This window comes from Lagopus muta, chromosome 8, assembly GCF_023343835.1.
Source record: "Lagopus muta isolate bLagMut1 chromosome 8, bLagMut1 primary, whole genome shotgun sequence".
NCBI classification, from domain to species: Eukaryota; Metazoa; Chordata; class Aves; order Galliformes; family Phasianidae; genus Lagopus; species Lagopus muta.
Window position 1 is genome coordinate 15,293,231 of NC_064440.1, and position 26,345 is coordinate 15,319,575.

Here is a 26,345-nt window from a genome sequence, read left to right on the forward strand (position 1 = left end):
ATCTGTTTATCACTACTCACACAGGGACCCATGCGTGGCTCCTGATTTCGCTGCGGGAATCAGCAGTACTCGCCTGCTGCCACTCCCAGCTGTATCACCATCCACTAATGAGGTGCCATGCTTCCCAAAATGAAAAAAAATATTCCAGAGCAGATGCCACTGAAGGTCTGTGAGCATAAAGTGATGATTATTCGTCTTGCCACCAGCTCTAGTAGAGTAGAATATAATTATTCTATCATAACTGTAATAGACTGCAATTTCAGACAATAGTGTGAATAATTTTTGGTCAATGAGCAGTAAAACACAGCTCAGTGAAAGTGAAGAGAATGCATCGTTCAAACATTTTAATTACAAGTGTACAAATATTGCAAAAATCTTTTATTACTCAATGAGCAAGTACTATGATGATCTGAAATGGCACAGATTAACATTATTACATCACAAGGCAAGAGTCAAAAGGTCTCACTTTTTTTTTTTTAAAAAGAGTATTTGAAAGAAAACAGATTTGAAGCATTCCTGTTTATAACTTGCTCATAAGCTTTGAACTGGACTTCTCTTCTGAATGCTGATAAAAATTCTGAGCATTTTTCATATGTAATAGAATTAGTGCTCAGCTTTCTGCAGTGTCATCAGCTGCCTGCAACCTACTTAATTGTCCTAGATTTCAGCAAGTCATATACTGCACATTTAAATTCACATCCTACATTAGCTTCCATTTTTACCTGCAGCCATTAATATTAACAGTTCTTCATTAAAAGTATTCCCTGAGTTATGGTGTCTACACAAGCAGCTCAACAGAAACAGAGTGCAGCAAATTAATGAGGTAGCGTTAGCTACAAGCACATAAGAGCTATTCTGACATATACATACACAAAAATCCCAAATTTTTTAAATAATTAGAAAAAAGCACAGACTGATTATAAAACCATATAGGTGATTCTAGAAATTTCTGCTCTTATAGTGCACAACACAAGTATTTATACGACTAACGACAAACCACTCTGAAATTCCAATTCAGATTACCCTCTTTTAAAGTCTAAACACTGGCTTGCTACTCTAGTATAAATTTGTTTGCTTTTCTTGGGTTACACTGCCAAAGAAAGGATGAATACCTGGATGCTTATTAGTCACAGGCATAAGGGTTTACAAGCACTATCAAAATTAATTTCCCAATATGTCAAATGCCCATTATTCCATGTCTGCAATCCACATATTCACATAGGTACACATTCACATTGCAAAAGTAAGTTCATATTTACTACACCCCTACTATCATTTTCTTACATCTATTTTACTTCTTAAGCTCTATTGGTGAAAATGTAAAGTTCTGACCCCTAGTGAGCACAGCTATCATGGGATAGAGTTACAAGTGAATGTTCTCTATTCCTGTTTATGTTGTAAGTTCCAAGAATGACGATCATATGAGTACAATGGAGGTCTTTTAGCCATATGCTGACACAAAAGAAAAGTTCAGCTCTGTTGTTTAATTGTGTATGCTCCAGTGCTAGGCAACTCTCCAGACCTTACTATAAACAATCTTTAAGATTCATCCAGATCAGCATGATAATGAAGCTTATGCTTCTTACGCTAAACTTTACATGACAATTTTTGCTGTTGTAGGTTTGTTTGTTTTGAATATTCAGCTATACTAGAACACAGATATCACACCAGGCTGACCTTTCTATTTTAAAGAATAATGAGAAGCCCCTCCAGAGCCACAGTCTAATATTATTTTTATTGCGTGTAATTTTCCTAGACAGAAAATGGATCTGTTACCTTTTGCTACCTTGCCTGGTGAATATATTCATCACAGTCTAATAAATGGCAACAATAGATTAATAAAAATGAAAGCGCATGCTTAGCAAACATGTTGATGAATATTTTAATGGAGCAAAAAAAAAAACACTTAATATTTCCACAAGCTATACAGCTCGTCCGAAAATAATCATGATCCAACAAGTACGCAAGCACAGAATACTGTACAACTGGCACCATTAGCTCTAATGTATAATCATTATGAAGTTATTTTTGTTAATGTAAAGACAGCTTCCAACTACAAAAATACACAACTGACGCCTAAAAAAAAAAAAAAAAAAAAAGGGACATATGTGCTCCTTCAAGGGAGAGTTATTAGAACTGCAGTCTGGGTGTGTGTAGGCTGACAATTATGAGACAAAGAACACTACATTCCAAACTTCAGTTCAATAAAAGAAGAGAGTTCATTTAGTGTTCAAAGGACATCATTTACAGCATTCCAAGTTTCTATTATATAAGTGCTTCTGTATTATACATTCAGCAGGGAGGTGAAATTTCACTGAAGAAACAACTACAAGATTTGAAATAAACATATAGCCTTCATGTGAAATCCCTCATCAGGGATGAGTACTGCAAGATGTGCTTTCTGTAATTAGCTGTCATACTGCAACATAACAGAATATCCACTATAATATTTCTCCAACTACATACCTTTGAATACTTAGGCAAAGTCCCACACAACTTAATAATAATTACGTTTGTCAGAACACAGAAAATGCAGATCTATGGTAAAGGCAGGATAAATAGTTTGGGCTTGACCTACAGGGATCAGATAAAACTTCAAATTTGAAATCATGTGAATATTTCTAACTATATGATACTTCCAAACACTACTCCCACAATTAAGCATTTTAAGAATTGTGGCACTGAGCTGAAAGCTGATTAAATTTGATATAAGTGAGGTACTAGAAAAAAAGAGAGCATCTAATTTTGTTGGAAATACGGTGTGCACATATATAGTCATTTTGACAATGAAATGTACTTGTTGCTTTGTTCCCTATCAGGTTTGTAACTGGTCTGACACTATGCTCGTTACCCAACCTAATTACTCTCTTCTACTAGTAATAGTAATATATTTAATTCCAACTATTTTAATGTGTAATTTGATTCTCCGTTCTCAGCTACATATCAGTCATGGGATGCATTCCATAGTTATGAAGTATTACCTTGAGAGATTCTGTGGTTCCCAGCACACGGCCAATTTCTGCCTTGGGATGCAAATGCGCAATTCGCTTTGAAATCTAGACTTTAGCTGAGGTTTTTTGTTTGTTTGTTTTTATTTTTGAGTAAAACACTACTCTATGTTACTTCTTTAGCTTCATTCCCCTCCAATTACACAGCTATTACAGAGCAGAGTTTGTGTCTCATGCCAATGCTTAGTGTAATTAAATTAAATACATCTATGTGTATATATCACGGTAGTTTTTTTTATAAAGTTAAGCTACTTCACATCCATTTTCTGTGTAGTATAGCTTTTATTTATAAAACCATTATTTAAAATAAAGGTGTTCATATATTTATGGTACACACATTCAAGTCGTTACATGTATGCTTCCTTTCTGCATAATGTAGCAACTTTCCAAAACAAAATTAAATTCCAGACTTTCATATAACCTCAGTAGTTACAATTTTTAAGAAAGAAGACATCAAAAAGAATGCAGAGAATCTCATCTGCATTCTCCTAAGTGTGCTGGAGCCCAATCCTGAATAGTGCACACAGGCAAAATTCTTACTTAGAGAAGTGAATGAATATTCATTATGCATTTATTTACTTCTGGTATTATTGGATTTAGCCATCTAATTAAAACTATTAAAAGTATTAATTAGAGGACAATGCAGTTAATGGAGTTTTCGTTTACATGAGCTTAGTGCACCATATTTGCTCAATTAAGTCTTGTCTACACTCTCAAACTCACCAGAACTACTCCAAAATAATCTCTGTTAATGGACATGCACGTAGAGGGACATGTATACAGGAATTCATAATACTCACTAATTCCACAAAACTATTTCCTTACAACTTGCATTATATTTTTCTTTCCTTAAACTTTTATTATTTTTTTCAGTGTGGAAAAGGTCTAAATCTTGTTAGCATCAATATTCTGCACCTTTGATAACTTTTACTCTCTAAGACTTCAGAGCGTTTACATCACTGTTTCCAAACACATGAAGCTCAGTCTTGAAAAGTAGGAACTAAAGTCTTGTGTATCCATACAAATTGTATCAGATTAAAGGGAGAATAGTTAAGAACACTTGTAAGTAACTCCATGAGAAGGCAATCACATTTCAGAATAAGAATGCCTTTTCTTACTTAGCTGGCTTTGAAAGTGGATTAAGCTGTTTTGGACAATGGTACTTTTATTGAAGAAGAAAGCCCCACTCACTTGAAATTATTTGGGGATAATTATTCCAGAATACTTAATAAATCCTTATACCTGGCCTCCCACCAGCGCTCGCTGTGCTGGTATTGTGTACAATGCCTGCAAAGCAGTTGTCTCTCAAAGAACCCTACTGTCAGAATCAAGCAATTAGATGCCAAAAAACATTCTTGGAGGATCACTGCACATGAGAAATGCAGCACAAAGCTATGTGATGACAAAATGCAGGAATTTTATTATTTTTCGTAGGCTGGCACCACAAATACAACTACTGGTTAAAAAAAAAGAACAACAACAATGGAAACAAAATCAAACGTCACAAAAAAAAAAAAAAAAAAAAAAAAAAAAAGACTAAATCTGAAGAAAATAAAAGTTATCTTCTTTCAACAAGTTGTAACTTCAGGATAGCACACGCAACGTGTGGAATCATTATCTACTGTTCGGACTCCTTCCTCATAACACTAAAGCCCTTCTTTGGACTGTGTATCTGTAGCAGTGGCCAGCAGAAAACACACGCTCTGTGTTACCTCTCTGTAAAACCATCATTTGCACCACCGCCAGAAATTACCACAAAGTGGAGAGGCATTCTGGCCATCACAAAAAAATATGAATTAAAACATGCAAACGTGTCCCATCTCTGTTTGAGGAACAGAAAACACTGTTCTCTGGTGGCGACGTTAGCACTTTAAACCTGCTCTTGGTCTTGCTTTTCCCTACAAGTGATCTTAATCTGAAGAGAAAGCCCATCTCAGCTCACCAAAGCAGGCTGTGCTGTTATTTCTAGCCTGAGCTCAGGCTGCCAGCAAGGACCTTGGCCTCGGATTTTCCATCTGACTGACACATGACCAGAGCAACACGCTCAGACACAGAAGGGTTCTGGCATCGCACCCACAGTGCAAATGAATGATGAAAACCTTAATATGAGAAGGCACGGCTCTATGTGCAAAGTTTAAAAACATGAAAACATGTTGTTATAATTTCACTTGGGCTGCTATTGACTGTATAATTTCAACTGAACTCTTTTTTTTTTTTTTTAATATTGAGATGGGTGCTTTCTGATTTCTTTTGTTCAGCCACTTTTGCCAAGAGTAGTGTGTGATTCAGTCTAGTGATAAAATCTGCCTGCCAAGCGGATGCCAACTGTTTCTACATTTAGTCTTTACTACACCGTATACTTCTTGTGCTTGGATTGATGCCAGACCCACCAGAATAAGAGAATTTATAAAAACATTAACTATTAAAAAGAATAATAACATCACCATGGCACTTAAAAGCATGCTCAAGGAGTGCTTACCTATTTTCAGTGTAATAAAAAAAATTAGGAATTACAAGAAATAAGATGAAATAGCAAAGGCTGATAAGTTTACCTCTGTAAGGTATTTCCACAGCATCACAGTATGGCCACACCAGATTAGAGGCAAAGGTAACTGCCAAATTTGTCCCTTTTGTCCTCTCAAAATCTACATGAAACGAGACATTTCCCAGAGGTTTTGCCTGTCTATCCTCCAAATTTCCATTGTTTTTGTAGAATAACCTTTAATTTTTGCTGAACTTTAGCAGTGCCCAAAGCGAGTTCTTGCAGAATGCTGTCTTAAATCCCCTTTTGTGGGCAAGGCAGCTCTCCCCAGGCAGCCTGGCAGCCAGAGCTGCCTTCTCATGCCATGCTCTGGCACACATGCTCAGCTTCTCTGCTCAGCTCTCTGCCTTTTCTCTTTCCTGCCCTTTCTGCCTTACTCTTTTCCCTTATCTTTTCTCTACAGCAATTTACCTCTTTCAAAAACTACTTCTCATGTTTTCCCTCTGTCTTGTTTTGTATTTCTCATGTTTTCTTCTTTTCCTACCTCAAATGACGAAACAATGCTAAAGAGATGGGCCTACAGCCAGGTTCAGAGACAATTTAGACCACTTTAAGGGACAGGCTCAGTTCTGGAGGTGTGAAGAAAGCCAGGCCAATGGGCCCAGTGGATCACCCCCAATTCTGCGTTCAGGCCACCAGCACAAAGATCTCTGGTGCTTCATTGAAGCCACAGCTACATACAAGCGCAGAAACAAAAGTACTTTGGCACTGTAATCAAACTGGTGTCTTGATTCTTTCTTTCCTCTTTTCCAGATACTATTCCTAAAAGTACCAATTATCAAAAGATCCTCACATAGCTGTGAAGTGCTTGCCATTCCCAGGCATGGCTCTCAGTTTTCTGCTCCCAGAAAGCCCAGCTCAGTCTCCTGAAGTCCTCCAGTAATTAGGGAGTAGAAATGCTCACACTGGTATACAGCAACCCCTGATATCAGAAAGCCTTCTCTATCTCCAAGGTACCCACATTAAATGGCTCCTGAATTCAGCTTTGGCCGGCATAAACAATTCTCTGGTACAGCCTGGAGATTCTTTATTTACTTCATTTAAATTGAAAAAATGGGAGGCTGTAGTGAAATAAATACAGATAATGTTATAATGTTTTTCAAGATTAGCTTGCAATAAAAATAAGATGAAGATCCTCCTGCATGATTTTTCTGCAAAGACAAGATTCTGTGGACATGAAATTAAAGAACGCATGTAATTCACTATCAGTGTCAACAGAAGGACCATAGAATTAATTTATGACAAAAATCACAGCAAAGTGTCCATTTTACACGAATGCTTTCATTACACACAGCCAGCAACCCAGGATATTTAATAAATAATACACGTACATACGTACATCACTAGTTTGCCCAATATCTTGAATTACAGACCACTCTGCAGAGTAGACATCACATTGTCAAGAATCCAAGAGTAATAATACCTAGTCCATTAAGAAAATTGAATCAACAGCAAATATTTCCTAACAGTTGGCACATAAATCTGAAGTAGACTTTATATCTAGCACATTTCAAATTCATATACGCAATGTTAGCAACTGCTACCAGAACACAGGGATCTGCAGCAACCTCCCTTGACAACAACAGCTGCATGAGGTGAAGCACACTTTCTACTAATGACAAAGATGGAATAAATGTTTGGAGAAGACACTCAGATAAAGTCCTACTCTTAAGAAGATGCACTCCATAAAAATACAGGAGCTGTATATCGACACGTTGTTCAGCCTATATGTATTTTTAGACTTGATATAAATATCAGCAAGAGGAGCCATTTATGCTATTCTTCACAGAGATGAGTAGGGGACAAGTAAGTATGAAAAATGGCCTACTGTATTTCATATGAGTTAAAAAAAATGAGTATTTATTATTCATTTCTCCATTATTCAATTATTCATTTGACACAGAATTCCACTCCCATTTTTAAAAGAAAGAAAGTGGTAACAGATATAAAATACGTGTAGTTGCTTTTCTGCATCTTTTGGGGCAGTATGACAAAGTAAACGTCTGTCATTCTTTCATTTTTACAGTGTGGGTTGTTTTTTTTTTTCCTCCCAGAAAGATGCATAGCTACTTTGCATGTAAGTGTTAAACATTAGATATCTTTCCAGTCTCAGGTGTACAACTAAATAGAAGTCCAAAAATAGCATTTAAAACTCCTAGCACAAATACATTATGTGGACAAATATCTCCTCAATCTTAAATTTTTGTAAAAATCTTCACATTTATGTTCAGATAGCCCAGCCACCATCAAGGTAAACAAGCTAAGATAAAGAAGGAAATAAAGAAGTGTTCATTAAGGTAATCCCATTTCCTTTATGATAACTTGAAGCAATAATGCCACTGTCCTGCCTCAAGGAAGTCATCTGAAGGCCAACATTATCGTACCTCTAAATATATATTCTGGCAACAAACAAGGAAACTGATTTTCAGAATAACAGAACAACCACAGTCACACCTTAGCAGTGTGGTGGAAAAAACAACAACAACAACAACAAACCTGACGTTTGGTGGGTTATGTATTTTTTTTTCTAATCATCAGCTGGGCTGCTAACTAAAATTGATCGTTTGTTTCATTGTTTTTATTGGGTTTATTTTGTTTTTGTTTTCCATTAGAAGCAACATCTTAAGGATTAACTTCAGGGTTTGGGATCCACTTCCGATTATCATACCTTCCAGTGAAAATCCTTAGAACACACGAGGGAGTGAGTATATAACAGACACTAAAGAGAAGTCCTAATAGAGTGGGCTAGAGGAGCTAGAGGAGCAGGTTGGAAGCTGTTCAGACATCCATAGATTCTACCTCTGATGAACTTACTGTAATTTCCAAGAAAAGACACGTGAGATACAGCTGAACTGTAAAGGAAGGGCAACACACTCAATCTTCCCCTGCTTTCTCTACCAAAAAGTCAGAACATTGCTCTCCTGAGTCCTCTTTGCTGTTCCTGTAAATAGTATCTGCTCGTACAGAAACAAGATTTAATTTAGAGTTAATTGTTGTTGTTGTTTTTACTACTATTATTTTTAATCCATGTGCAAGATAAAAGCTTATCAGCAAATTCATATTTGATGCAAGAAAACGAAACATCAGCCTAAAGAAGTAAATTGATATGAGAAGATATACATGTCTGTCACAACCTACAACATCATTTTTGTAGCACTACAATAACCTGACAGCAGAAAAGTAAACAGACAAACATAAAATCTTAAATTTTAAGCAGCTTGTATATGATACTTGCTCAAATGGGATAAAGGAATTTACATGCTGAAGAGATTACTGAAATGACATTTGCATATTTGTAGAATACACATAAAAAGAAAAAGATAATTCCTTCTATACCTTTCTCTTCCAAATGCCATACCACAGCATACAAGGAGGAAACACTGAAGGAACAGTTACTTTAGAGCCAGTTGCACTGATGATACAGTTACCAGAGCGTACTTCTTAGGATAACAGCTAACTTAGTTTGTTGGGGATGCCTGGAGGTCATCCAGTCCAACTTTCTCTGAGAGCAGCTTCAGCCAGAGCAGGTGGCACAAGGACAGAAATACCACAGTCTCTCTCTGCCCTTGTTTAGGTGCTTGGCCACCCTCATGGCAAGAAAAAAGTTCTTCATATCTAAGTACAATTTTCTCATGTACAACTTGCACCTATTGCCTTGAACCCAATTGACTATTCTGTGAGAAAACTACCAGATCTACCGACAGGGGAGGGCAGCGGATGTCATTCCCACTGATTCCAGAAAGGATACGATACGTTCTCACTCTATAGCATTGCACCCAAGGCTGGACATTATGGTCTGGATGGGTGGACAAGTAAGATGGGAATGACACTGAAATGGTCAGGCTCAGAGCACCCCCAGTTAATGGGTCACTCCCTGCCTGGAGGTCAACAACCAGTGGAGCACTGCAGGTGCCTATATCACAGCTGGCCTGCTTAGCACATTTACATCAGCTCTGCTTTACACACACAGCCCCTCACACCGGGACAAGCGGGGGGCTGCTCTGCTGGAACAGGCCTGGGGCTGAGCAGCACACTCCCAACGCAGCCTCTGGGGTGAAGGAAGAAATTGAGCCCTTCTGCTCTGCATTCAACAAAGCAAAATAACTCAGCTCCGTCAAAGGAACAACTGACTATTACTAATTTATTTTTCTACCTGGAACAATCAAAGAACCTGAACTTTTGGACAGCTGACAGGGTCAAAAGAGCTAAGAGGAATTCTGGAGGCTTTGGCCCTGTGAGCAGAGATGTTCCCCACTCCATAACACTCCTATAAAATTCCTCTCACTTTAAAATGCAATTGTCTAAAGCAAAACTGGAAGAAACCAGAAGGTCACAGGCAGAATTCAAGGAACTCAAAGTTTCTATCACAAACCTTTCCTAAATATTTTTTCTAGGAGACAGAATGTTTTAGCTAGTACTTTTCCAAATGAGTCACTAACACCCTTGTCTTAATTCTACAGCTGCTGCTAATTTGAAGTGCCAGCCTTCCCCCCTCTCTCCCCAGAATGAAATAAAATATCAATGCTGCACTGTGCAGAAAATGGAAAGTTAGATGTAACATTATGCTACAAGGCCCCTGGAAGCCTCATTTACTTTCAATTCTTTCTTCCTCATAGACCTACACCTAACTTAAGCACTTTCAGCAACGTATTTCACACTTTCCCCCACATTCATTGTTGTAAGAATGAAACACAGATTGAACTGTTTCATTTTTAAACATTCACTGCACCAATTATCAAACTCAATTTAAAACAGTAAATGAGAAATAAATTAATACAAAATGATGCTAGTAGCTGTCTGCTTACTTACTGTGCAGTCAATAGATATAGGTTGCCTATGAGCTATGTTATATCTTCCTTTGGTTTGGATCCTTCATCCTTGCTGCTAAGGACATGGAAAAATTTGTAAACAGAGAAGCAAGCAACATCATTTTGTTGCACGAAAGCAGGAGATGAGTGGGTATACTATTTTGGGGGCACAAATTTACCCCACCACCATGAAAATCTCCAGCTCTTCAGGTATCTCATTAGTTGCTGGACTGCAATAATAAATTACATTTGGGAGTTTGGGGGTTAGTTTTCTTGATTCAGCTCAGTGAGTGACCATGCCAGTACTGGCACTCAGGAAGGGGCAGGAATGAGTTGCCCGGGGCAATGGGGAAAGACAAGACTGCCCTTTTTGGCTGCTGTGCATAGCTATGTAAAATTAAAGTGATTATGTAGCTATGGCCTGAGGGACCGAAGAGGTCACAGATACTGCCACAGCCTATAAACTGCCATAGAAATTGTGTCAGCGTGTGTTGCCAAGAGACAAGCAAGGGAATTCAGTTCTTAACCTGTAGTAAAAGCCACAAAGTGAAACCCATTCCTGCTACCCCTGGACAGCGGACCAACTTCTCACTTTCAGTGCAGAGTCATGTGGAACACTCTAGGTTAGCACTCTTTATCTACTTGAAATGACTTCGAAGCAATTCTCACAGGCCTTACACGTACAGTAAAACTTCAGAAATTTAGCTGAAATATATTTTGAAATATTTTCATCAAGTCAGAGCAATTGAGCATAAATACATACCATGAACAAAGCAAAGTAGCTTACCAAGGCTATCATGAAAAATGAGAACCGTGGTACCCATGTCCAAGCCAAGCTCTTAGCCTCCCTCAGTTATGAGACAATATAACAATATAACTCAGCTTAGAAGTTAACAAAATTACATTTAAAGGCAGAGTTCTGCATTTTCAGCAGAAGATTACTAAGCAAGTACATGAAGGCAGATAATAATTACCACCTATTAGCTACAGTAAATATGAGCTGAATTTATTGTGTGCCTGTGTTCTGACTGAAACAAATTAAACTCAGATAAACAGATTCTTATCAGCACATTTGTCCAACATTTTTCACTTCTCTGAATAAGCAGGTGTTTTTCCCACAGACAGCTATGACCACAGCTTTGCACAGGCTGTAGAACACATAAGCAATACAACAAAAAATGATCATACCATTTGTGGCAAGCCTTTGGCTAGATTTGAACATGTATCTTGTATCTTTCCCAAACTAAAAACATCATTTCAGGAAGAACAGTGTATTTTTAAATTGTTATTTATTCTTGATTCTGACTACTTGGAAGGCTGCAACTGAAAATGCAACTGTACCAAGCTGCATTTTCCAGTTTATTCCCATGCCTTCGTACAAACCTCTTTACTGATACCGCAAGTGTACTTCATTAGGAGCACTGAACGAGTAGCATCAATTATCTGAGTAAGACTGATGGATCTAGAATCAACATCGATAGCACAGATCGCTGGGCTACAAAGCATGTTAGCAATTCTCTCAGGTCTTTGTTTGTTTCATTTTGATTAATTTATGTACACCCTAAATAGATATTTGCCTGAAATGTATTGTTTTATGGAAAAATTGTTTTAAAGAGTGCTTTATTACATTGTGTTAATCTCCACTGGAAATTTTCAATAATTTGGCAAATCTCCATGTTCCTTCAGCACGAAGTGAAAACTTAGAAGTTTACTCACAGGAAATTTCATCATTGATTGAGAACTGCAGTTTTATGCTCAAAGCAGAAGCAAAGCATTTTGAACAGCACAGTCCTCTTTACAAATAAGAGTAAGACTCCAAACACAGCACGCTCAGCTTTGGTTTATGGGGAAAACTACAGTCATTACCAAAAGTAACAGTAAAGTTGTGAAAGAAAACATACTTTAAAGCACTATTTTATTGAAAGAAATTTAACTTCTCCCCCACAAACTTACTGCACACTTTTCATGACTGCCTAGGGATACTGCACTGAAGGTAGAGCTAAAAAATACATTGGTACAAATCAGACACGCCACACAATTCCCATCTCCTATGGTTGTTGCCCACTTACTGCATAGACCCTGATTACTGAAAAAATGATCTGAACATAGTTTTGGAGTATACCTGGTGCCTGGGGAGAAAACAACCAAGCACAACAGAAAAACAGGACTGAATAGGCTTTTTGAGCCTTTTCCAAGCCATGTATTGGTTTACCACTTCTGTGTAAAAGTCAATCCCATAATATTACTGGGCTCAGGATCTGACTCATACACCAGCAGTAAAGTTACTACTGAATCAAGTAGAGGGACTGAGATTTTGTTGACATTTGTTAAATGAGGCCAATCATGCAGTATCAAATTAAGCCCCAAGCACAGCGTACTCCAGGGATGAGTTTAGTCTCAAACTTCTTGAAATTACAAAGCTAATAAGAATCTGTCATTTCTGCCATTAATGATGTGAGGAAAATATTTTTTCTTTGTAATTTGCAAATTCAGCCTCTAAGCGCATATATATTTATACCATTCCTCCCCCTAAGGAAGTTGCATTAAGGCAGGAAAGTCATGGCTTTTTAAAACATCTCTGAAACGATTCCATAGCAAAACATACAAAACAGGCACATCTTAAGGGCACCATCACTACCTCTCCTTGATCACAGCCTTGAGCACACCATCTACATGCCACACTGCCCCACTCTTCCAGAATTATGAATAGCATGTTATTGCAAATCACCTCCAAATTAAACATAATCAGCAGATCCCAAGCATGAATCAAATTTCAAAGAAATAAAACGTTGCTCGTATGAAATCAAAAGCAAAACTCACGCTGACTTTAATGAAGCCAGTCTTCATGATGAAGGTACTGTGAAGTGTTTCTGCACTGAGTGTATCCTTACCATCATTAGAGTGATTTACAAAATTACAGTGGTGATGCACTTAAACACGCGATACATTCACACACATCTTTCCTCACTCCGCCAAACAATGCCATGATTCCAGTGAGGAGTATCTGGGCTCAATCTTTAAATTATTGCTATTAGCAACGTATCTGGTCACGTCCTGCTTCTAATGTGTATTTACCCATTAGACTTATCTGACATTACATCTCAAGAGAGGCCCTGGTACAGAATAATTCAAGGCAAAACTGGAGTATTTCAAGGCAAGGAGGACAAATGCATGCAGAACAACGTGTGAACTTTGCCTGATCCATTTCTAATAAGGATTCAACTTCTGAAAATACAAGAATTATCTTTCTGAAGAACATATTTCTAGTTCACAGCAAGCTACCCAAACTAAACTTCAAAAGTTAAAAGGAGCTGTAACTGGGACAAGGACAGAGATTTCCACTCAAACGAAGGTAGCAGGAATGATTACATAAACCAGCCACTGAGATCAGTCATGAAAAGCCAGTGACCTCTCTGATGGATGGACACAAGCACTCCCAATTCTGGAATGGATGCTTAGGAAAAGACAAGATGCTGTTCATGGGGAACACTCTTCCCTTCTCCATTTTTTACATCCCCTGAGATTATTTAATGGCACTGAAGGGATCACGTCCAGTACTTTCAAGTATTTCTTAAAATTGATATACATTACATTTCTTTCCCTTCCACAATGTGGTGCCCTTTCAGAAGGAGTTCTTTGGGTAGTTACACCTATGGAACACAATAAAACCTTTGCCTTGCAGGAATAGGAAAAAGCACATTCAAGAGGCTAATGAGGATAATGGGATCATGTATCTGTGTGGAGACAAAAAAGATCTGCCTGCAGCAAACCTGTCCTTCCCCTCACCCCACTCCTCTATGGATTTCCAAGCCTTGCCCAGAACCAGAGAGATGCAGAATTATGGACAATTAAAAACTTCACAGGTGCGTACATTATTTCTATCAGACCTTATAAACACATTCACCCATTCTCTGTGTTCCTATAAACCCAGCTTGCTTTTCACTATGTACAGATTTTGCACTTATAGTACAAATGGAATAAATATAAACAAAACTGATCAGAACTTTTAATCATCCTTAAAACAGTTCAGAAGCCAGTAACACTTTTTAGAGGGCAGCAGACCTGTGCTGGGCACAGAAAGCTGAGGAAAGGCAATCAGCAGCAACAAACCATCAGGGTGTTCTGCAGCTTCTGCTCTAGAACCAGCAGTTCCTCCACCTGTCTGTAAGCTCTGTGCCCTGGACGCTGAACTGTGGATTACCCACAGCCTCCTAAAAAGAAAGTTTCCTAGCTGCTTTGTAGCATTATTACAGCAAGGCTCCTTTTACCTGCTGTCCCACTTTGCCATCAACAGGTTTGCACAAAAACTCGATGTTCCCATTTTAAAGTTTGCTGTCAACAGCCTGAAAATACATTTTTGACACGATAGGATCTGCCTGCTCACCTCCTGTTTCCATCCATCCATAGAACTGCCTACAAACCTACACACAGTTCTGGAAGTATTAGTTCTTCTCCTAACTGCCAGGGCACTCATTTTGCAGCCACCAAATGACACAGTTAGAAGGACCACATAAAGTAATTTAGCAAAATTCACAATGTTTGTGAATTGAGTTGTTATAATCTAATACCATATGAAAGAGATAGAATACAATCATTATCTATTATCTATTGCTATCAGATACCTACACTTCAAATAAATCAAGCTCTCCATAGGAAACATTGTCTTTTTCTACAAACACTTACACTAAGAAAATCTGCTTTATGATGCAGAAATCTATCACTAGAATTAGACAGTTAGATTGTCATATTATTCTCTAAGGAAAACAGCAATACGGACAGCTAGCACAGAGTCTTTGAAAATCAGTGTGCACTGTGTCCCCGAACTCCTTTAGATACGAAGGTAAAGGAAAACAAAGCAGAAATTCCCATTTGTTTCTTACTTGACCAAAACAAACAAGGTGCAGCCTAGTGATGCCCATTTATATTTGTTTATCTGCACTCCAGCTGCTTTGCTATTGTTACAACACCTGCCTGGCATGCCTATCAGTCAGAATGGCATTTAAGGTTTTGTAAAGCACACACATCTTAATTAGCATAATTTGCTAAAATGTTGATGTTCATTGGACTTACAAATATTTTTTATGCTCTCTGACATACCAAGCAACATTACAATACAGGAACTGTCCTAAAAATATACTTATTAGAAGATGCAAAAAAATTAATAGATATTAATTGAGTAAAATGGGGTAAAAAATGGTGTAAGCCCAGAAAATGCAAGCGGTTATAAAAGCTTTAACTTGAAACCATTTCAAACTTCCTAATTTCATTGCCGTGATGATTTTTCATATTAGAAGCCTTACACCTTCTTCCAATGTTTATTTTGTTCATTTTATTTAAGTCTGTGTCCTCCCTCATCTTTTTCAATGCTGAACTCTGCTCAATTAAGGGGAAGGAGGTGCTGAATCACAGCAACTGTTTGTATTTCTTCCCAGAATATCTGACTGAAACAGCTTCACTGCTTCATGGATAAGACTGTGAGGATCATAACAGATAAACACAACATCTGTTTTTAAAATGTGCAACATATTTTGTAGCAATTAAAACAGTTGACCATATCACATTTAACCCTAAGAACCATTAGCAGTGCATGCAACATCTAATGAGTATTTCTGAGCTCTCAATTGAAAAAAAAAATATATATATATATCCATGCTGAAGTAATTCCTGTCATCTCCTAATTATCAATTTGTGGTTTATTAGTCAGCAGATTTTCCTTCATCACTTAAGGAAGGACAAGATGGGAAGCAAAACTTCCAGCCTCAGTATCAATTCCTTCCCCCCGTGTGGCCATGTACCATCCATCACCCATCACACAGACAGCAAAGGCTGTTCAGTTCTATTCTAATGCAGGTTTGACAAGAACCAAAGGTTTCTTCAGAATTACTGAAATATTTAGAGTACTGGGCAGTGGCTCTCCTTGTGGAATCTAAAGATATACCAACTGGAAAAGATGAATTAAATTATTTTTTCAGAGAGGGTCCATAATGAGATTTCTTCCATTACTGAATCCTACATGCTTGAATGTCAAAACTCAGGATTACTGGCCCTCCTGCCCCAGCAAGGGCCCACCTGTTCTCTTTTATTTCTTTTTTTTAAAAACAAACAAACAAACAAAAAAACAAAAAAAAAAACAAGATCTCCCAAAAGAGGGGGACTTCAGATCCCAGATATTTGATTTCATCTGTGTAGGTCAAGCAGCTGTGCGCTCTCCTTTCTGAAACAAAGTAACGTGATTTCAGGCCCTATCATTTCACAGTGAAGACTGCAAGATGCTTTGAAGATGTCATTGACTGTAATGCAAATCAATATTAAATTACCTGAACAGGAAACGTTTTCAGAAGATGGTCCATCAAGCTTTCTCATAGGATCATGGATTTCTAGGATCATACCCTAGTAACTACAGTAAGCTATTAGAGCTCTCCTCCCTCTTCAATTATTTACAGGTCAGGAAAGCCAAGTGACATTGCTTTATGTGTACTCAGTGGTATGGACTCGCTTCCTAACTTAGTAACACCGCAGAAAATCAGAAAAGAAAATGCTTCTGAACAAAGGCATTTTCTCATTCGAGAATGCAGATATAGGCGTGCATCAGAGAGCTGAGTGATGCAAGGGGCTATCTGCCAGGCATTGTACTTTCCTAAAAATAACGCATGGAAATATCCGTATCTGAAGAGTCCTGAAGCGACTGCTCTGCGGCACAATCTGTAAATGGTGACACACTCTCCTATTTAGCCCGGTGTCAATTACACATGTAAGAGATAATTACTCACTTCAAATCACCTAAAGACCTTCATTGTATTTCTGTCAATTTCTGTATACATGAAAGCACATTTCAAAGCCTCCTCACTGCTGACTTGTAAAATGTCTCATGACTGTCAGACCAAATTTATTTTTCGGCCAAGCACTATAAATTACATCTCACAATACAGTATCACAGGACACAATAAACAGAAGAGCCTATCGTATGTGCAGATAAAGAGAATTCTTGTCCTCTCACTGCCATACAGGCCAGGCACTTCCATGGAGGGAAAAAGGAAAAAGAAAGAGGAAAAAAAAAAAAAAAAAAAAAAAAAAAGAAGGAAAAAATAAAACCACAGCACAGTTATAACCTCTAACAAAAAGTTCACACATTGAAGCCTCATATGGGTCCGTTTTGATTTGTGAGGAGTGACACTGGTGGTTGGAGAGGCTTATGCTAAATGTTCCAGACAGCTGATGCAACCACCTCTGCATCTGCCAGTTTGCAGCGTGATGCTTCTAGAGCAGCGTAAGGGCTGGCTGCCCCCACAGCCTCAGAGGAGAGAGGGAAAAAAATAATATAAAAGACAAAAAGCTGGGGATTCACCACCGTTAGAACTGCTGAACTCCGTTTTCCGGCGCACGAGGGCTACCCGCGGACAGCACAAACCGCCACAGCCGGCTCCTAAACACCTTTTTGAGCCAGTTTGAAAACTGCGAGGCGGCTGCTCACAAAGGTCCAACTCCTCAGACAATGCGGACCCGCTCGGCCAGGCGGCGGTGTCCCCATCGAGGCGGAATGACGGCCACCACCGGCGCGCCGCTGCCGTGCCCCGCCGCCCCCCGCACGGCAGCTCGTCCCTTCCCCGGCCCAAAACGCGGCGAACAGCAGCGGCTCGGGGCCGCCGCCCGAACTCTGGGTCGTTCCCCGCGCAAAGCGAGACGACGGCGGGGCCCGCGGAGCTCCGCTTCGCCGAGGGCGTGCGGGGGAAGGGAGCGCCGGGAGGACGAGGAGAGTCCGGAGGGCCGGCGGCGAGGAGCCGGCAGGAAGGGGCCTCCGGCTCTTTCCTGTCTCCGACCCCCGTACTATCCAGCCTGCCCCCCCTCCCGAGCCGCGTCCGCGCCCCAGACCCCGTCTGGCCGTGCCATACCTTCGCCTGCAGATACTGGGGGTAGTAGTAGGTGGTGTACTGGGGGTACATCTGCTGTTTCCACACTTTGCCCATGAAGCTGGAAATGTAGCCTGCAGTGCAGGGTTGGGGGGGCACTTTAGGGGGCTCCGGCCGCCTCTCCGTCTCTCCTCCTCGCTGGCGGCGGCTGCTGCTTCTCGGCCGAGCGCGGACCTTCCTCCTCCGCCCCGAAGCCACAGCGGAGCGGGCAGCGGGGGCAGGCGCTCTCGGTCTCTCTCTCTCTCTCCCTCTCTTCCTCCGCGAGTTGCTGCCAAGTCCCCGCCCGGCCGGGCCGAGCAGCGGCGGGCCGGCTGCGGAGCGGGGAGCGCTCGGGGCGGCGGCGGCGGTACCAGGCGGCGGGGCCGGGCTGGCGGCGAGCGGGAGGCGGGAAGGAGGGGGCGAGGGGCGGCGCTTAGCCCCGCTCCGCGCCCCGCCGGGTGAGCCCCGGGCCGGGCCGGTGGCGGGGCAGCCCTGGGGACAGCGCGGGGCCGAGCCGCGGGGAGCGGAGCGGGGGCTTGGAGCTTCGGCTGAGGGAGGGCTGCGGTGATCGCGCCCGCAGCTGGCGCGGCTCTGACCTAATTAGCCGGGTTGGGCTTTGTTACCGCCTTTGTGCGGCTCGAAGCAGAGCGGTGATGCGGGACGCGGGTTTTCGGGAGGGCTGGGGACCATTTCGGACAACTACGTTTGGCTGGCGGCGAAGGTCTGCTGGGCTGTTAGGAGCAGAAGAAATAGCAGCGCTAAAACCAGAACGGTAGCCGCAAAACCGGACCGAATTGTCCGTCTGGTCCTTAGTGCATCCTTGCATTTGTACTTGTGCCAGCTGTGCCGGGTGCGCCTCAGCCTCGAGCAGGAAGAGTTTCTCTTGCAGGCAATATCAGGCACGGTTGGCTGTTTTCTCTCTGAAGGAGAATTTCCCAGACATCAGAAGCGGGTACCAGCAACACCCCCTCATCTGTCGGTGTTTATAATAAATACATTTAACCCAGCAGGTTTAGTTCTGACAACTGTGTCTTTTCTACCCAAAGATAAACTGATCCTCAGAATATTAAGCAGATGCCACTTCTTTGTCACATTAATCACTTGGGTTTGTCTTACCGCACCACTTATTAACAACATATATGCAAAGTCCTTCTCTACTGCTGGTGTACAAGTGTTAACCAAGCTGAATGTGGCAGCAGCAGAAAGAAGGATTTAAAAACTTAAGGATTTGCAGACGTGCCAGTACAATAGCAAAGGTGGCCTTTCTGCAGCCATGAATTCCTGGAGGAGCTGAACAACGGGAGGGAAGCAGCAACTCATCTGAAGCCCGGCTGAGCAGAGGACAATTACACAAATGACGTTACAGCTCACCTGGCCAGTTAAAATGTCTTTACAGTGTTTACCAGAGAAGAAATTTGTGTATCGTTTATTGGCCACACAAATTAGAAGACTACTTGCATCTTTGTGAGATGGCTTTTTCTCCAGGAAAGCTGTATGAGAGGATTTGGGTTTGTTTTTGTTTTTTTTTTGTTTGTTTGTTTGTTTGCCTGTTTGTTTTATGTTTAGGCATGGCTGGAACAACTATGAGAAAATGGGTGAGTGCAAAAAAGGCCACGAATGTCAATAATTCAGTATCCATCACATAGGAGCAAAGTTAAAACTGAAGTTAAAACTGGGAAAAGCTGAGCAAAAGAGAAATATCGTGTTGTTGAAAGGGTTAAAGAATTGTGCCTGGAAAAGACAAAATGGCCATGGCCAAAATCAGCTGCCTTCTGCTGGCTGTACTGGCATTTACGCAGTGGAAAAAACGTAAAAGCTGCAGTTCTATCCGTAGAATGCCAGGTAATGTGGCTGCAGGGTAGGGTATGGTCAGAGAACAGTAGAAATGAAGTTTCGCTACTTCGTGGGGAAATATGCTGCTGCAGCCCAGCTACGTGATGATAATGTTATAGATTGCTTCAGGAACAGCCAAGTTGTGGTCTGGAATTCTTGGTTGAACTACCAAGAATGCAGTGCTGGCCTCTTAGCTGACAGGTTGTGGTGCTAGTACACTCTGTTTCTTCTGAGAAAAACAGGACAAACAAGAAGAAGAAGTAAAGACCAGGAATTGGTGGATTGACCTGTGGGGATTTTCTTGAGGAGAAGGAAAGACTAAGGAAGAGCTGTGAAAGAAAAATACATGTTGTACTATAGACAGCTAGAAGAGTGTTTTCACCATCTTCAATCCATCTTCATATAAACAATGACTGTAGTTGTCACAGGGTGTTGTGCCATCACAAATGGGGAGAGAAGCATCCAGAAGAAAAAATCTCTAGGAAATGAGGAGGGGGAAAAGGCAGCTTGTACCATTCCAGCACTTCAAACTGCAGCCGCCTCCAGCTTAGCTCTGTCGAGTTACTGAGGAGGGCTGCCAGGGAGAGGAGCAGCAGTGCTCTGCCACAACAGCTCCTGGAAGTGATGAAAGAAGAAATCTGGCTGAGAGAGTATTTGATTACAACTGTAACAGCTAAAGCTGATCTCCAGGCTCCTTCCCAGTCGCTCCCTGCAGGGACTTAGAATTTTCCCAAACAGAGCCTTTTGCTCTAAAGCTTAATCTCATCCCCAAACACGATCTGCTAATGTAAGCGTGAGGCCAGTTTGGTTCCATCTTATTTCAACCAGGGTATTTTCTTATCATCGCTCTACTGCTGTTGGAATATCTGGTCTGCATTCTTTAGCAAAGCTGATATCAAGGCAGTTAAAAATGGATAGTTTAATATTTATCATAGTTAATTTAAAATGTAAGCCTGCAACTTAATTATTGCAAACTTTTACGGTGCAATGATCCCACTGACAGCTAACGAGAATTTGCAAATGATGCTCAGTTTTTATTAAAATGAGCTTGGAAAACATAATTATTTCATTGAAATTGTTTACATGAGACTCCATTGCAATTATTCTATTTCTTTTTTGATATGGTATCGAAAATGTTCACTGCATTAAAGAGGGAAAAGTAAAGAATTCTTAGGTGAGCAACCTTGATTTAGCCTCATTGAGAACAATCTCTGCTTGTACCTTTATGATGTATTGTCTATTCAGTCAACTTAGAAACAGGAGCACAGGCTGTGTGATACAGACAGGATGGCATAGCAGTGGGGACTTTAAAACAAATGACAAATTTCTTAACTGTTTATACTCTCAGTATTGTTTGCCTTTAGCTGCTCATTCTACGTTCCTAGCCTTTAAATTTAAACCGCTTTATGCCGTCTGCCAGTACTAACTCTTGTCTTCATAACCAAATATTCAAAAGGTTAGAAGTGCTTCTGTCGTTTACACACTGCACAAAGTGTAGGACTAAGAAGGAAGGTAAACACTGAATTGTGTACTGCGTGTTTGCTGGACACAAGTAAAGCAACCAAAAGAGCATTTTGCTTTAAAACTGCCTTCCTACAGAGCACACCAATGGAAGTGTGCTGTGGCTTTGTCAGCGTTAGGGAAAAGAGAAATCCACGGTTTCATTCATATCAGATTTCACTGGATGTTAATGGAACATTAAATATTACTTTTTTCCCCCTTATTATAATAACAGTCTTACTGGTCTGGTTTGGACAGACTGAAATATGATAAAAACACAGCTGGGATAGTGCTGCACAGGCCAGAGAAGCTCTGTATGTGCTGCTGTGTCAGAGGAGTTCAAGGACAGCTTGGTTAAACTCAATCAACTGTTATCCACGGAGTAGGAGTGTTGGGTAAGAAATCCCATTTAAGCTTTCCAGATTAGTTTAGACATTAGGAGTTCTACCCTAAGGCAGAAAAAGTCAAATGCAATGCAGAATAAAAGTGAAGTATATTTAATCCTCCTCATTCCAGGAACTAGGTGAACTGCTGTACTATGCACCAATTTGGGTCTTTGCACTAGTTTAGGCTGAAAGAGACAGGCATGTTTCTGCTGAAATCAATTTTACTTTGACATAGTCAAGAGTATTTGAACAACCAATTTTTTTTCTGGTCAAGATACCAGCTAGAGTCTTGGGAGATCTTTGTCTGTCACCAGATCTCCTACAGAATGTGTGTGAGAGGGTGAACAAGTCGCTCAGTTACCCTGTGCCTTACTTCCCCAGTTTGCAAACTGTGTCAAACATTCACTCTCTTCTGTTCTTTGTCTGCCTTGTATCGTCAGGCTGTAGGCAATACAAGGCACAGAAATAATTTGCTAGGAATGTGCCTAGCACGATTCGCATGAAGGTGCTAAAATAAACAGAGGCAATGGCAGCGCATCATCTGGGCATGCAGAGAAGACAGGTACTGCATCCTAATCTGCACATACATGCAACAACAAGAAGATACAGTTTATATGCACTAATGATGGGTGAAGACTCCAGAAATGCAGAAATATTTAAGCCATTGCCAGTAACCTTTATGCTATTCCCCTCACCCCCAACACACATTGTTCTGTGCAAGACCTCCTTGTTATAATGCCATCCTCAGCCCCACGGTAAGGCCTTGACTGCTTTGCAACACAAATGAAAGGCTCCTCAATCCGGGTCGCAATAGGCCACACTCCTAAGCACAAAGGCTAAATAAACGGCCTTTGTCAATGGGCCACCAAGATGAAAAGCACTTGATTGTTTTCATCAATTAAATCAATCCTTTAGACTTCATGGCTATTAACTCTTTCAACAAATTCTTAAATATTTATTTCAATTGAGTGGCTCCAATTCTGTATTTTTCCAGTAGCTTCTCTGGCATAGCAACATCACACCAAAATGCCACAGAATGTGCCATACTTCTGTCTTTGATCTTCCAGCTGAGCTGCTCCAGTTAGCTGCAGCCAGCTCCATTCGGTTTTGTGGCATATACAAGACATACACTATTCTAAGGTCGTCCAACAGAAGTGTTTAACTGGCACTAACACATCAGTTTTTAGCACAGTTCTGTGATCAGGCTTCCCCTCCTGTGAAGCTCCATGTGCACCAGGCAGTGCTCCCATTACTAGCAATGGATGTCAACAGAAGATGCAGCTGAGCTGCTCACAAAATCATGTTTGCATTTGCAGCCAAGCGTACCAGTTCAGTTTCATCGATTGCCACCAATGACTTTTTCTTCTTATTTATACAGATCTGAGAGAACCAGTCATCTTACAAGCACTACATATTCTGAGCATTTCCTATGTTCTGGTTTATTTCATCCTAAGATAGTTAGCTAATAAAGATGATTGCATTATACCAGCAATAGTTTTCTTTCAGCTTTCTTCATAAAACCTGTAACCTGTAAACCATAAAACTCTGTATTCCAGAGTCTCTCTAGAAATTCTGTCTCCACTGTGCAGCACAGGAGCAAGGAAGAGAATAATTATGCCTCTATGCGATCTTGACCAGCTGTGGATCTTTCATGGTGACATTTCTTTTCAGTTTTCTCAGTTTCATGGCACTGTTTGCAATTCTTTTGCACTATGCACAAATAGTTGAGGAAGACACCAAGTCTAGCTTGTTTTGGGTGCAGCATGATAAGAACTCCTGTGGGTAACTTTTTACCAGCTTGACCAGCCAGCAGTAGCTGGCCTTATTTAATTCAAACTATTGATTTTAAATATTTAAAACACTTTTCTTTTCCTGTTCAAATGAGAATTGAAGTTCAATAGACATAGATAGAGGACATCTTATTTCTACAGACTTAAGGGACACATTGCACCATTTTGAGGCATAACTTAAACAAGTTCTGAATGAAAGATAGAGGATTCCTTGATGTTCTTATTTTTGGAATAAAATTATCCCCAACTATGAAATGTGAGCCTCCCAATCCAAACACGGTTGTATTTTACTCAAGTTCTGAAGCTCATGAAATATCTAATAACTATTTCTGGTGTCTCAGACACCATCTCACGTCACCATAGCAACATCTCCAGTGTCCCACGCTCTAAGCTTGGTCAAGGAGAGGTCTATACATGGAGGCTTAAGTGGTTTAATTCAGGTGCTGGTGCTGGCCACTTGGCCCAGGCAGACCTCAGCTTCCTGGTCTCTGATACAAAGCACCAGCTTTTTTTTTTTTCTTTTTTTTTCTTTTTTTTTTTTTTGCAGCTATTGATTTTCAACATTTAGGACCATCCTATTCATGCCCATCACCTCATCAACCTCATCCAACATCACCTCCAATTTAAATTGCCTGAAGGCTTCAGTAGTTACAGTAAGGTAAGAGATGAAGGAGGAGAAGGTGATAAGACTGCATTTATTATTTCCATTATTTTGGAAATAATAGTAGAGGCTCTTTAACCTGTTCAAATATCAACTTTGACACCTTTCATGTCTTATGTAATTTAACAAAACCAGATGCATTTCATTAAACACTCTTGAGCTATGTATCTCAACAGACATCCATCAGTGCAGGCAGCTGAGAACAGACAAGGAGAAGGCTGAGATACTCAATAACTTTTTTTGCCTCAGACTTTACTGGCAACGGCTCCCCCAGTGGATCTGAGGGTGAGAACTGGGGAAGCAACATCCCTTCCTCTATAAGCGAAGGTCCAGTTTGTGACCTCCTGAGGAAGATGAACATTTGTAAGTCTAATGCTCCCAATGAAATGCCTCACAGTGTCCTGAAGGAACTGGCAAACATAGTTCCCAAGCCACACTCAGTGGCACTTGAAAAGTCATGTGAAGTCTGGTGAAGTCCCCAGTGACTGGAAAAAAGGCAACGTTACAACCATTTTTAAGAAGGCAAAAAAGATGGTATAGGGAACTGCTGACCTTTCAGCCTCATCTTTGTGCTGGGGAAGATCATGGAACAGATCCTTCTACTAAGGCACATGGAAGAGAGGGAGGTGATAGAAGATAGCCAGCATGCCTTCACCAAGAGCATGACCAACATAGTGGCTTTCTGTGATGGAGTAACTACATCAGTGGACTAGGGAACAGTCACTGATGACTACCTGGACTTCAGTAAGGCCTTCAAAATGGAAAGTTACGGATTAGTTGAGTGGATTGTTCAATAGACAAGGAACAGGTTGTGAGATCACACCTAGAGGATACTGGTCAATGTCTCAATGGCTGCATGGAGACTAGTGATAGGTGATGTCCCTCAAGGACCAGCACTGGGACCAATGCTCTTTAATATCTTCAGTAATGACACTGACAGTGGGATTGAGTCCACTCTCAGCAAGTGCGCAAATGACACCAAACTATACGATGTGGTCAACAGGCCTGAGTGGTGGGGTGCCATTCAGAGAGACCTAGAAATACTCGAGCAGAAGGCCCAGGAAAATCTTGAAGGTTCTACAAAGCCAAGTGCAAAGTCTTGCGCCTGGGTTGTGACAACACCCACTATCAGTTCCAGGTGGGGGATGAAAGGATTGAGACCTCACCTGTAGTATTGAGTCCACATGTGGAATCCTCAGTACAGGAGAGACATGGAGCTGTTTGAGCACACCCAGAGGAGGGCCACAAAAAATGCTCAAAGGGCTGGAATACCTCCCCACAAGAACAGGCTGAGAAAGTTGGGGCCGTTCAGCCTGAAGAAAAGGCTCCAGGAAGACCTGAGAGCAGCACTTCAGTATCTAAAGGGGGGCTGTAAGGAGACAAACTTTTTTAGCATAGTCTGTTGTAATAGGAGAAGGGAAAATGGTTTCAAACTAAATGGGGGAGATTTTGATTGGATATAAAAGAGAAGATTTTTACTCTAAGGGTGCTCTCAAGGCACTGGCACAGGTTGCCCAGAAAGCTGGTGGATGCCCCATCCTTGGAGATGCTCAGGGTCAGGCTGGAGGGGCTCTGAGCACCCAATGTAGCTGTAGATGACCCTGTTAATTGCAGGGGGTTGAACTATATGACCTCTAAATGTCCCTTCCAACTCAAATGATTCTATGATAATGATTGTACGATTCTGTGATGATGATTCTATTTTTTTTTATTTTCTTCACATAAAAAAGACATCTTTCCCACAAAAGGACCACAACACACTGTCATTTTGAACTAGCTCATGTATTTAAGCTTCATTCATATTTTATCATGTTTAGCTTCATCACAAACAATTTGTAAATGCTGAACACTCAGATCTAGATACACTCCTATTAACATTTACACTGATCTATTTCTTCAGAGCTATTACAAGTTGTGTCTCCACTGCATAA

The 26,345-nt window shown here is 40.7% G+C and overlaps 1 protein-coding gene across 3 annotated transcripts in view; it reads right to left on the reverse strand.

The window, feature by feature from the left end:
• The window catches only part of RBMS1 (RNA binding motif single stranded interacting protein 1), a 137,657-nt gene extending 119,042 nt beyond the window's left edge, over positions 1-18,615 (reverse strand). For all 3 annotated transcript variants that reach the window (XM_048953500.1, XM_048953498.1, XM_048953499.1), the window contains exon 1: positions 18,248-18,615. In XM_048953500.1, the coding sequence (XP_048809457.1) occupies positions 18,248-18,322 (75 nt within the window). In that variant the 5' untranslated portion in view covers positions 18,323-18,615. The remainder of the gene's footprint in view (positions 1-18,247) is intronic.
• Positions 18,616-26,345: the final 7,730 nt, after the last annotated feature.